Below are 13,724 nucleotides of genomic sequence, written 5' to 3' on the forward strand. Positions count from 1 at the left end.
CTGTGACTTCAAGCAGAGTCTCCAGGTTGAACCGTTCCTTTCCTTCATCTTAGACTTCCTTGTTGCTCCAATCTGCTGAGATGGCTTCTCAAGGATGAATTCTTGTGCCTGTGCTGGGTGAGAGGAAGGCATGTCACTGGGCTTGTGTGGGTGGCAGCGTGAATACTGGGGACTTTGGAGAGTTCAGAACAGAGACCCCACAGGGAGCCACCTGGGCCATGGAGGCCTCTGGGTGGGGCCCTCCTACCAGCCCCATCTTTTGAGACACAGCTGAGGAGACAGACTGATATCTCAGAGACAGGGGACACTCAAAAGATTGCCTGGGCCATCAGAGAGGCCCCTCCAGGGCTGTTGGGTCATGGTGTGATACAGAGCTAAGGTCACCATGGGCCACAGGTGGCACCTATGCACGTTCATCACATTATAGAAAAGGAGCTTTTCTATGCAGTGATTCTCTAAACAAAGACTCAGCCACTTTCCCTGCAGACCCGGGCTGTGGCTAGAACACTGGGAAAGATGCGTCCATAGGCAGATGTGACAGAGAGGTGTTTTGTTTTGTTTTGTTTTTTAATATATCACAAGGTATATTCTATTGGACATCCCAGAAATAAGGATGTTTTAGAGGTAGAAGGTGAAAAGGATCGTTGTGGTGATAAGGAAACTTAGAACCAGAGTTGACAATAACTGACCTTATTTTGGTCAGCAAATAAGGGGCAGATCCGGGACCCAGGTGTCCTGGCTCCTCAACAGGTACGGGCTGAGGTCAACTCCGTGGACTAGGAATCGGGATCTGGGTCTTCCTCGATAGACAGTTAAGACACATTCCTGGCAGCAAAAGAAAAATGAACTCTAATGGGTGTAGACTCTTGAGGCCCCAGGGCGGACTTCTCGACTCCCCAGTGTGGATTTGGCCAGGAATGGTCCCAGAGCAAGTGAGATGCCAGAGACGTTAAGGCTACGTGCCAGAAGTTTCCTTAATGCAGCAAAGGAAGTTGTTTTGACTTGGTTTTCTTTTTCGCAGGAGGCGATTCAGGGTCCCGTGAGCCTACCCTGGGAAAAGCACGCACCCTCATAGAGCAGGTGTCTAGGAGTTGATGTGATGGGACTACTTGATTCAGCAAACCCAGTAGTAGAGACTGGTTTGGCTGTGTTCTCCTTGCCTCTTGAAGAGGCAGATTGCAGATTGTTGGGGAAGTTTTGAAAACAGAATTAAGCTCAGAGCAGATTTCAGCTGTTCTGCTTCGTCCCCTCCGTCTTTCCCCACCTCCCCCTGGTCCAGCTGCGGAGCACAGCCCAGACCACAGCCCAGACCTCCTGCTCCCCTGGCGCAGTGGGAGCAGAATGCTCTAGGTCCCTAGTGCCCCCTGTGATCTTTGGGTCGCACCGGGCTCTCTAGACTTTCCGTCCCAGACATCTTTGCCCGGGACATAGTTGACCGTGACCTCCCTGGGACTCCATTTGCTTTGTTCATGTGAGCAGCTTACTGTCAAGTCTCCACCAGAAGGGGTAGGATGGGGAACATGAGACAGAAGCCTTGCACTGAGCACGCGTGCACACACCTTGTAAAGGCAGCGGGTTGTGGTCACCTTCATCCAGGAACACGGAGATGGCTCCGTCAGCATTCTGGCACGCCAGAGTCTGTTTGGAAGAATGTGATTAATAATAAATCACCCGACATTAAGCACAGACAAAAGTAAAAGAGCGCTAACTCTCCCTGAACGCGTTAGAGATCAGGGTATTTATTCTGGAACTCCTTGGATTCTGTCCCGGTTGAATACAGAAGACAGGATCAGAGTAGGACAAAGCTAATCCCATTTAGTTTTGTGAGACTGTCCCAGCTGTGACTGCAGGCCATGGTCCAGCTCCCCGGAGAGGCATCGGCACTTCTCCTCACTGCTGTGAAGGGAGTGGGCGGATGAGGGCTGAGAGGAGGTGAGACCATATTGATGAGAACCACTGCCTGGGGACATCATGGAGTCCTTAGATTTTTATTTGCTAGAACGAAATAGAGGCTCGGTGCCCTAGGATGTCTGTTTCAAGGGGTGGGGCCTGTAGAAAGAAGAGGTACGGTGTTCTCTGCAACAAAAAAAGACAGGTGGATTTGTAGTGTGCCCCAAACAGTCTTTGTAAGCAAACCATAGCAGGTGGTGGCCTGGGGACCATGTTCTCCAAGCAGGTGGCCATGGTGTCTGACTCATCCTGAAGTCTGACCGCCAGGTGTCATCGCTTTGGTGAGATGGCAAGGAACAGGCATGACTGCGTTTGAGGCTGGCCTCAGCACATCCCTTGACCTTAGGGCGAGAATTCCTCCCTTACCACAGGTGGCGATTAGTTTCCAAAGGAGGACCTGAGATAATGAAGCCTAGGATAGCAGAAATCCAAGGGAGAGGTGATAGGGGACCCTCTTTCTCTAGCAGGAGAGGAACTTGATGTGGCCAAGTGCTAGCTCTTCCCTTCCAGCTTCAGGTCCTCCCAAGCTCCGTAAAAATGCCCAGATGTTCAGTGTGTGTAGATGTGTACTTGCCTGCACGCACAGACACACACACACACACTCACTCACACACACACACTCACTCACACACACGAGGACACATACTGGGACTGTGATTCCTGAGTCCATAAGTGTGGTTGACGGACTGGGTTTACCTAAAAGACCCTTGAAGAGAAAGCTCTTGAAAGATGATTACAGAATTGAGACACCATCATTTAAAAGTGCCCGAGGCAAATGCCTTTGAAAATTGCAGCAGCGGAGGGACAGAGAAAGAACCAGGCAGCCCTTGATTGTTGCGCGGTTCCCTCAGGACCCGTCCTCCCCCTCCCCCTCTGTTTCTCATCTGATAAGAGAAAGAGCAGCACTAAGACTCCTCATCTATCTTATGAAAATCCGATCCGGAATGGCTGTGATCAAAACCAGCTGGCTGTCACCAGCAGTGGCCTTGCGTGGAGGGAGCCGCTCAGAAGCCTGCCTTATGTGGGGGTGTCACGGGTGGCACCGATCAAAGGAGCATTTTTTTAATAAATATATATAAGGAAAAATACAAAAACCGAAGGATTTAGAATAAAAGCAGTGTAGTTTGTCTTGTTTTTTTCAGCGTAACGCGAAGAGGATGAAATAGAATCGGATATGCCTGGTTTCTAACACACTGGCACCGGCGGCTCTGAGAAGGCGCTCCCTGTCACGTTAATACTGTGTCGCTCGTCTTGGGCCTCACTGAAGAGGGTGGCGAGTCCTCAGTTTCGGTTCCTTCCAGCCGCCTCATTCCTCATCACCTTTAAAGTCCTCCTTTACCCCCCTTTGTCCTTAACACATCACAGATCAAAGCTGGAGTCGCCATGGAGCTTCCAGGGAGCTGGGGCGGGGGGGCGGCAGGGAGCAGCCTTGTTCATTGTTCTTCATTTCCTCCCACCGTGGGTAGCCAGTGTGCGATGCTCCCTAGAGGTCACCCCAGCAGGTGACACTGCCGTCCTCCCACCATGTCAGGCTCCTCCCTACAGAGAACCCTTGCTGGGCTGAGCTTATCTCCCAGGAGCAGGGCCTACGAATTGCTCCGAAGGGTCCGTCCTGGTCGACGCCCCTCTGCGTGGTGGATGCCGACTCTTCCCCAGCACCTGGTGGACTGGGTCGGGTGGTGGGGAAGAGCTTGTTCTGGGCTGTTGCATTCTGGTTTCTTCCAGAACATGCTGCCATCCCTCTGCCGTGAGGTCCTGGGGCCGGGTCTCTGCATGCAAAGAAGACCACGAGCTCTGTCGCTGCTGTCCGCATAGCTTCCCCTCTGCTCACGGTCCAGCCAGTGCCCCGCCACGCTGCGGCCTGGCTTGTCTCAGAACCGGGCTCGGTCCAAGCCCTCCTCTCTGACCTGTCATCAGCCAGGAGAGTTGCCGCAGCTCGGGGGGCAGTGGGGAGCAGTCAGCTGTTCAGATGTCCTCCTTGAGGTCATTGATGTCTTTCCCCAACAGCGTGAGGGAGGCGGCTTGGCAGGATTACAGAGACATCTCAACAGAGGACACACAGGCAAGCCCCCGCCCCAAGCCAGCACCTCAGAATGGGCATCATTTCTTCCTTGTCACCCCCTTCCTCTGGGACCTGCTTGGGCGCCTTTGCTCATGGTCAGTCCTGTGGTCCAGCCTCTGCAGCAGGCCCTCTAGCCAACATCATCACGTTGCCTCTCTCCTCCCCTCCCAGGAACGCTGTCGGCTGGACCCAGCCGGAACGGGTAAAATCGCCGGGCATCAGGCCTCATAAAGCAGACCCACCGGGGACCTTCAGGTGCATTTCTGCCTTGGAACCCTGATCCATCCTGGGCATGCAGGAGCCCGGGAGCTCCTCTGGGACCGTCTTTTTCCCTTGTTCCTTTGGGTGATTGAAGCCTGTTGCCTATCGCTTTCCCCTTTTCTTCTCCCTTTAAAAAAAATTCTCCATTTTTTCACTTAGAAAAAAAAATTATTTATACGATTGAGATCCACTAATTAAAGCCATTTTCTGGTATTTGGTTACTGGAGCGTTTGATGTCTCTCTGACAAGACCATGAAATGCATGGAGTGTCCACAGGGAGAGAATTTGCTGAACACGGCTCTTTGTAAATGAGGGGACACAGTGTCGCAGCAGCTCATGAATATGAAACGCCCATGATGCCACCTCAGTGGACTTGGGAACACAGATGAATCCTGTCATGTGCTAAATGAGACCAATTTCTTTCACTTAACTTCATCTTCAATCAGACCTTCTTCCATTTGCCTGTTTAAAATTCCCCATACGTGATGCAGAAGGTAACAGCATTCAGTAAAACAAAGTTTTGCAGCTGCAGAGAAAAATTATAATGATCTGGGGTGTAAAGTTACCATCTCCTAGAAATGTGGACCTTCTTTCCTCTTGCTTCTGAGCTCTGCTCAGGGTCTGTTGACTTTGGGCATAACATTGGGGGTTGTCTGGACTGCTTTTCTTGGGGTGTCCCTAAGCATCGATCCAGGGCCTTTTCAGGTGGCTTGGTTGTTGAACATGGCTGTGCCTTCGGAAAGGTGGACACGAGCCCTTGGCAGCCCGAGAGTGCTCTGCAGTGGCCGGGCCCCTGGGCAGGGGAGCAGGTCTGGGACCATGCAGGACATCTGCGGTCAGGGGTGAGGTGGGTGGGTGAAGTGAGGAGGGCAGATGTCATCAGTCAGCACCCAGAGGAAGCTGGCAGGGAGGCCAGCATGCCCCCGTGTATCGTGGAGTCAGGTGTCACGGTCAGAGAGTGCTGGAGTTTAGAAGAGACTTCCTGTATGTCTAGAAACCCTTCTGGACATGACCAGGAGATTCCATTCAGAAGCCCCCAACCAGGAGCATCAGCAAAGAGTGGAACCTAAAGGAACACAGAGAGGAAGGGCTCCCGTCTTTGCCTGGGTGGAACCCGGGGCCAGATTGGGGTACCTCCCTCATTCTCTCCTTCCTCTTCAGGAAGACTTACATGCCAGCCACGGAGCCTAGTGATGCTCTGAGTATACTCATTCTGCGCTGAGCCCAGTCCGAGAAATCACTTTCTGTTCTTGGGGTACCAAAACGAGCAAACAACAGCCAGTTGTGATGGCAGGCTTTCACAACATGCATCGCAGAGGTCTGGGACAGGCAGGCTTCATCCTGTCAAGCCACAGGGGCCGGCAAGGATCCCTCTGGAACCTCCCTGGGTACATAGCATTTTAGCATGCAGGCGTGACGGTATTATCCGCAATGAATGTATTTCAGGGCAAATGGCAGCTTCTCACATCTTCAAAACCAGTTGTAATTGATCCTACTGGTGTTCCCACGTGTTTCTGTTATTTATTTCTCTTGTTCATTCAGGCACCCCTCGTTTATTTCCGTGATTACATCTGGTGGTTGGTTTGTTGTTAGATCTGTTGGCAGACTAGCATGATACCAGTGCTGGTATCATAACGACTTTGCCATTTGGCCGCTTCTCTCTCTTTGAAATACGCTCTTATTTCTGCTGTTGCTGTACACGAACAAGTGTTTCCTGGGGGCTCCAGAAAGTGGAGTGGTACAGTGGGGCAAGCTGGAGGTCAGGAGGGAGGGTTGGTGAAGCGCAGTGTGACCCAGCCTCGGGATGGATGCCCAGGGGTCACATTTGAATGACTCTTCCTCTATAACTTTGTCCCCGCTCATCCACTGTTTCTTGTATGTGCACAGGCTCTTCCCAGCAGACTTTGCAGCTCCCGAGTGAGCATCCGATGGCATCAAATTCAGGGAGTATAGCTAGGGATTGCTTCTGGTTGTTCTTATGAAAGTAATCCTGCTTAGGCAACCTGGGGACTCAGTACCACTTAGGCTATAACTGGAATGATACAGAGAAGATGGACGTGGCCATTGAGATTTGAGAGCATTGATTGGTTCAGTTCTGTACCGTTGTCTTTTAGTTTGCAGACGTGACTGGGACGTGGACCTCACCCTCCACCATGAGTTTACTGTCTAGGAGGTAGGCTGAAGGCACACTCCACTTTCCCTGCCCACCGCGAACTGGTGAGGTCCATCCTGTGGCCTTGAATAAAGTGTGGTGGAAAGACAGAGTAGGAAGCTCGGAATTCTGCCTGTTGGGTTCCAGGATGATTCACAAAGGAAACAATGTGCCTTGTCCTTAATCTGCTCATTTAGCCTCAATTTTTAAATGTCTAGACCCTCCCTTTGCAGCTTTGCCATGCTTCATCCATCTTGCTTTGCTCCTCATGTGTCTCAGGAGGGCTGCTGCGTAGAGGACCGTGTTTCCTGGCCAATCGATGCAGGTCCTTCCTCACCTGGAAGCAGACTCCTTCTCTCCTGCCTCACCCTGTGCACTCCGCCCCAGGCCCTGCCCGCCAGCCACAGCGGCCTTCCTTAGCGAGTCCCCCCTCGCCTCATCGTGCCTTTGCACACGCTGTCCCCTGCCCGGCTTGGTCTTGTTGATCCTTCGGCTGCCCTGTCCTAGTTCAGAGACCTTCCCCAGCTCCCTACTCTACCGCCAGAAATCCTAAATTAGATCCTCTCTGGACTGAATGAAGTGCGTTGTGCAGCATCCATTCACTGGAATACTAGCTGGACATTTTAAAGAATAATATGTATCTGTACATTGAAAAGGAAAGATACAAGTCAGTCCTGGAACAATGGATATGTCACATGATGCCATTCGCACACATTTAAAAAAGAACATGTTGCTGTGTGTGCAGAAATTGTTTTCAGTAAATATATATGAAAAATGGTTAATAGCAGTTACCTGTAGGGAGATGGCTGGGGTTCATATAAGAAAAGACATTGTCATCTTTTTTTTTTTTTTTTTTTTTTTTTTGCCTTTTAGGGCCCCACCCGTGGCATATCGAAGTTCTCAGGGTCAGAGTTGAATCGGAGCTATAGCTGCCAGCCTACACCACAGCCATGGCAACACAGGATCCAAGCCGTGTCTGTGACCTACACCACAGCTCATGGCAACGCTGGATCCTTAACCCACTGAGCAAGGCCAGGGATTGAACCTTCATCCTCATGGCTACTAGTTGGGTTTGTTAACCGCTGAGCCACGACACGAACTGCTGACATTTTCATCTTAAACTTTTCTATAGCATTTGAATTTATTATCACATATGATATTACTTTAACCATTGAAAAATAAGACCAGAGCTCTCCCTGTTATTTTTGGTCATAGAGTCCAATTAGTTTCCTTCACCATGTGCATTATAATTTGCAGGCAGTAAACTACATTTATTTGTGTTTACAATCCCCCCACGGCACTGGTGCTCCATGAAGACGTGGCCCATGACGTTTTATTTGCTGTTGTTACTGGCACGTCTAGGACAGAGTGGGTGCTTCATTCTTTCATTCATCCTTGGGTGAATGAATGAATGAACAAGTGCAGTTTCCCCACAGCATAGCTAACTGGGCATCACGTGGGGCCAGAAACAGGCGAACAACTTGTGCTGACCTAAGAGGCTGGGAGCAAATTCGAAGAGCCAGAGAGGCCCGTTTTGTTATGCAGTCGGAGCTGGGAGTCAGCGGCAGGGGGTCTGGGAGCGGAGGCGCCACCCCCAGGGAACCAAGGTGGAGGATGAGGGTGCCTGCTCCTGTGGCACTGGCATCACAGCCCTCTTACCTCCAGGTCCCCTTTCCTGGGGCCGTTGGAGATGTCCAGCCACCTTCTTCTCCTAGGGGCTGGTTTAGAGAGACACAGGCAGTGGGGAGAGCGCCTCTGAGCTCTCCCGTGTTGGCCCACCTTTCTTTCTGCTCCATTTGGCCTCATTGTGGGGAATTAACCAGTTGGGCATATGGTGAGGGAGAGACTTCATTTATTTATGGTTCTTGGGATACAGAGAAGCACCCAAGAACAGAGGACACCGAGTCTTAGGAAAAGCAAAGCTGCCCGGCTGTAGGCAGTTGTCTTATGCCTCCCCTGGGGGGAGGCGTCTTTGCAAGCACAGTACATCTGCAAAAATTGTGTGTGTGTGTGTGTGTGTGTGTGTGTGTGTGTGTGTGTGTGTGTGTGTGTGTGTGTGTGTGTAACGGTCCAGGGTTTGCAGTCGAACCTGAGCTGGAAGCCTGGCCCTATCCCTCACTAATGATCTCATATCTTGCAAGCTGCTTCATCGTGCTGAGCCTCAGTATTGTCCTCTGGAAAATGGTGATGACTGGGCAGGATTCAGTGAGAAAATGAGGGGAAAGCCATATTGTTTCTCTCCATGCTCAATAATATGCCCGCTAAATGAATAAGATAGAATACTTATTATAGACTGAGCATAGTGCTTGATATTTTACAGAGATCATTACACGTAATACTTAGGACAACCAGATGGGAAGGGTGTAATTATGATTCCCTTTGTACAGCTGAAGAAACTGAGGCACAGACAAGATGAAGTCACACAACTAGGCCATGGGGGAGCCAGGATTTGAAGCCGGCCAGCCTGCATCCAGTGCCTGCACTCTCAGCCATTTAACTAACCCATTGTTTCCGTTAATGTTCTTACTATTACCAGCGCTGAAAAAAACGAAACTAGAGTTGGCATCATTATTAAAATGTTTAAAATAGCGCTAGTCTTTCAGCAGGGCTAGAGCGGGCTCCTTTATTCCTCCTGTTGTCTCTGTTCAAATCCTGTGCTTTTTTTTTTGGTCTTTTTTTTGCCATTTCTTGGGCCACTCCTGTGGCATATGGAGGTTCCCAGGCTAGGGGTCGAATTGGAGCTGTAGCCTCTGGCCTACACCAGAGCCACAGCAACACGGGATCCAACCGCGTCTGCGACCTACACCACAGTTCACGGTAACGCCAGATCCTTAACCCACTGAGCAAGGCCAGGGATCAAACCTGCAACCTCATGGTTCCTAGTTGGATTTGTTAACCACTGCGCCACGACGGGAACTCCCAAATCATGTGCTTTTAAATGTGAAACTTGACCGCCCTGAATCAGACTAGGTCACTGAGCCAGGCTCGCGGGTCAAAGGAGCTGCCGTCATTGCAGGTAGGGCTGGATCCGTCCATGCAGGTCATTTAATGAAGAAGCGGATTTCTCCAGCCTGTTTTTGTTTTCTAGGTGTGTGTGAGAAATAGGGAGGGAAGGAGGAGAGGAGGAAAAGAGGACGGAAACTCCTGGGAACATGTTCTGTACCCATAAGCAAGCACGGGTCTGTGATTGTAAATCAGAAATGGTAAAATTAGGAAGTTCTTTGAAGTTTGCCCAAAACCTGCTCTGCGGCCACCTGTTCCACTGGGGCCGGGAGTTGGATGGCCTGGCTCTGCGGCAGTGACTCAAGCTGTCACTGCGCCGGAATGTTCCAGCTTGCCTTGGTCTGGCTGTCATCGCTGGCTCGGTCCCACTCAGGCGTTCACCGGGTTCTGCTGGGCACCAGGCTTCCAATTAGAGAGAAATCCCACTGTGTGGCCAGCCCCACCAGTGCCACTCTGAGCGGCCCTTTTGCCAAGGCCTGAGCTGACCTCTGCTCTGTCACAGATGGGCCAGGCTCACGTTCCTTTGTGCACATTTGGGAGGGGGTGGGCACGAAGAAGGAAGCCCACAGGGAGTCAGAGTGGACATTGGGCAGAAGTGCAGCTCTTCAGAGCTGGGAGAGGCTGGGCAGAGTTGACAGGACCCAAATGCTGACATCGTGGAGGGAGAGGGGACTTGGGGAAGACCCCTGTCCTGAGCCCTAAGCCCAGCAGGGGGCATTTCCTTACCAACTTCTGAATATTCATCTCAGGCTGGGCTCTGTGCACCCGAGGAGAGCCAGGAGCCGCTAACTGTCTCACTCCGGAACTGTCACACTGCTGATGGCACATGGCATGGCCAGCTTCTCCCCCCCTCCCCCGCCCCACCGCAGGGCCCTGGCAGCTCCGCCAGCCTGGAGCCCCACTCTGCCTGGGCTCGGGGACAACAGTGCTGTCAGCAGCCCTCACATAGACTCTCTTCATCACTTAGAGCAAGAGGGAACAAGCAAGCTGAATTTCTATTAGCATAAGAAATAGAAAATTAGAGAATTCCATCTAGCAGGATAGAGAGATATAATCTAGGCTCCGAACAGCTTCTTTCTAGAAGACTTGCTGAATGTGATTCATTATTTCCAGGGTCGGGGGTGGGGGGGAGGCGGGGGGAGGGTATGTGTCTTCTTTATTCCCCTATCAGCATTTTTTTTTATTTCCATCCCTTTTCATCCTTTTAATCACCCTCTTTCTCTGCCTGTCTCTTTCTCTCTGTCTTCTTTTCTGTGCCTCCGTCTCTCCCTTGCATGCTTTCTCTCTTTCCAGGTACAGCATGTGTAACTTCGTCAGAAGCAATAATAAAGACGCCAGGCTGGGAACTGACATTTATATACTCGGGCCTAGCTTGACTAGAACCATCGCAAAGCCTAAATAATGCATAGCCCGAAAGTGACAAGGGGCTTGCCAGCTGTTCTTGGAATGATTCTCTGTCTCTTTTTAAAAGAAGCCAATCCAGTCTATGGAAGCAAAAATGAAGGATGTCTTCATTACTCTCTTCTTTCTGGAATTTTCCTTCCTTTTAGTATTTGTACTTGATCTGGGATTTCCAGGACTGCCTTGTCCAGCTTGGCGCTTTTTTTTTTTTCCCCCATCCCATCTTGTTTTTTTCCTCTATGCAGACTGGTTAAAACAAAGAAAGCCCCTCTACCCATAGGTGAGGCTCACCGGGCAAAGGCAGTAATTCTTTAATTCTTCACAGTGTTAGGGTGTCCCCGTGAGGAGATGGACGATTTTCCTGCCTTAAGCAAGTTGCTAGTTTAGTGTTTCTCTGTTTTTCCATCTGCGTGACTTTATTAGACTGACGGAAGAAATAGCCTCCTCCGTCTGTATGTCTGTCTCACATGGAGAATGCAGAGAAGGAGAATCTCCACCAAACAGCGAGGGAAGTGGCATCCTTGGAGTCAGCATTGTTTATCATCTTAGACCTGGCAGAGGGAGACGCTGAGCCCAGACACACTGTCGGGGAGCCAGGTCACATCATTAGGTGTAAGGTGACCTTCAGATGCAGGCTTGGGGCTGTGAGGACTGTGCCTGCTGCACAGACTAGGATGAGCTCATGTATGGCGGACTTGGTCATGAGCAGGTGCACTCATGGTGACAGCCACCTTGTGACACTACACTTTCCAGTTCCTCTGTCTCTGACCGTGCCAGGCTCATTCGGCTCCTTTTCATCCTCCCTCTCCTGTCATGTAAGCATGTCCCAAGTGCTGTCCAGGACTTTCTTCCCATTTCTTTCCATTTCTCCTTGGAGAGCCTCTCCCATGACTCCTAACCTGGAGCCAGCATCAGATCACCTAAGAAAGAAATCTTAGGGACAAATACAGATGCCGAAGCCCCACCAGGAGATTCCAGGCCAGCAAGTTCTGGGCCAAAGCCTGAGATTCAGAAATTGCTGGAATTCTGCCTCCGATTGTCATGCATGTTTCTGGTTGAATTCCACAGCCCTAGACCAGGGGCTCCTAGAGGCAGGAGAGCAGCTGAGTGTCCATGCTGCCCAGGGCCTGTAGCCCTCCCCATGGCCGGCATGGGGCGGGTGTGAGTAATCAGTGGAGAAGCAGGCAGGATCCCCATCCATGCTGCTGACCGTTTTGCCTCCTCCTCTCATTGCAGATATTCCTGTTATTCCAGACCTAGAAGAGGTACAGGAGGAAGACTTCGTTTTGCAGGTGGCAGCCCCTCCCAGGTACGTTCAGTTAGTATGACGTTGTTGGGAGTGGCAAACATGTGGATTAATACGCTCCAGACGCCGTCTCCAGTGGTGCTGCCCTCCAGGGTGGATCCACGTGTCTCTGGTGATGGGCCAGGCTTCCCACTGTATTAGACATTTTCTTCCCATTTTGGTCCTTCCCAGCTGCCTAGGAAGCTCTGGGGACAGTGGCCTGGCAGCACTCCTGGCCCCGTGGGCCCTGCTCACTTTCTCTTTCCTGTAGCATCCAGGTAAACCGGGTGATGACTTACCGTGACCTGGACAATGACCTCATGAAGTATGCAGCCTTCCAGACCTTGGTGAGTGGGCCAGCTTCTGCATAGAGGGGTGGGCTCCAGGCAGCGTCCCTGGCAATGTCTCGGTTCCTCCAGAGCCATGCAGCCTCTCCTCCACGGGCCTCTGAGGCTGCCGGGCAATGGTCCATGAGCCAGAGGCATCATCCTTGGCTATCAGAGCATCCCTGGACCTGACATGTTCCAGGGTCTCCAGGGCCAGTCTCTCCCTGCTGCTTCCTGGCTGCCCACGTGACATCGCTAGATTTGCAGCTGTCACGCCTGCCCTCCCAGTGTTGAACTTTCCCAGAGAGTCCCCAGCCAGTAGGACATTGTGACAGTCCCCCAGTTCTCAGCAGCCCCCAGGGCCACCCGCAGTTTGGCTCTTTCACAGGAATTCCTGCAGGTGTGGTTTTGCAAAGTTCTACCCCACTTTGCCAGAGCTCATTGGCCGAAGGTTGCCGCCACCCGCCCCCCCAAGGCACCTAGCACGCCTTTGTTGTTGTTGTCACATTCACAGGATGGAGAGATCGACCTGAAGCTCCTCACCAAAGTCCTGGCGCCGGAGCACGAGGTGCGAGAGGTACGTGGCTGCGGCAATGCCTGCCCCTCGGCTGCCCAGGGCGGGAGGCTGGCTGTGACTGAGGGGATGCATCCCCCATGGTCCCCCGCGATGCCTCTCTCGGCAGGACGATGTCAGCTGGGACCGGGACCGTCTGTACGCAGAGGTGTCCTCAGAGCTCCTCAGTGAGTGGGACCTGCTGCACGCGGACAAGGAGGACCCCGGGGGACCGTCCACACACACCTGAGCTCCGGGGGTCAGCAGACGCTCTCCTGCAGGCGGTCACCTCTGCCATAAACCTAAAACGAAGGAAGCTTGCCAGCAGCTTAGAATTTTTATACGGACCATTTTGTAATAAAAATAACTATTTTCAGTGGGCCACATTGGATCATTCCGTTGGGAGCAATTGCTGGTTTCTGGAGCTCTCTCTTTCACGTCTTTCCAGGACCCCCTTGGAAAGATGGGTCAGGAGGGAAGGAGGGCAGTTCCCATCGTGGCTCAGGGCTTAACGAACCCGACTAATATCCCTGAGGATGTGGGTTCGATCCCTGGCCTCGCTCAGCGGGTTAAGGATCCTGCGTTGCTGTGGCTGTGTGGCAGGCTGGCAGAAGGGTGAAGGAGGGCAGCTTTCAAGCCACTGACGGGACCTCTCCCCATCACAGAAGGGCGGGAGGGAAAGCTAGAGTCAGGGGGAGAAGCAGCAGGTGCTTCCGGAAGTCGCTCAGTTC

The 13,724-nt window shown here is 51.9% G+C and overlaps 1 protein-coding gene across 7 annotated transcripts in view; it reads left to right on the forward strand.

Annotated features, from left to right (window-relative positions):
- Positions 1–13,377, forward strand: part of IFT43 (intraflagellar transport 43) — a 98,548-nt gene extending 85,171 nt beyond the window's left edge. For all 7 annotated transcript variants that reach the window (XM_013978326.2, XM_003128670.4, XM_005666356.2 and 4 more), the window contains 4 exons: positions 12,066–12,138; positions 12,386–12,461; positions 12,955–13,017; positions 13,124–13,377. In XM_013978326.2, the coding sequence (XP_013833780.1) occupies positions 12,066–12,138; positions 12,386–12,461; positions 12,955–13,017; positions 13,124–13,243 (332 nt within the window). In that variant the 3' untranslated portion in view covers positions 13,244–13,377. The remainder of the gene's footprint in view (positions 1–12,065; positions 12,139–12,385; positions 12,462–12,954; positions 13,018–13,123) is intronic.

This window comes from Sus scrofa, chromosome 7 (assembly GCF_000003025.6).
Source record: "Sus scrofa isolate TJ Tabasco breed Duroc chromosome 7, Sscrofa11.1, whole genome shotgun sequence".
NCBI lineage: Eukaryota > Metazoa > Chordata > Mammalia > Artiodactyla > Suidae > Sus > Sus scrofa.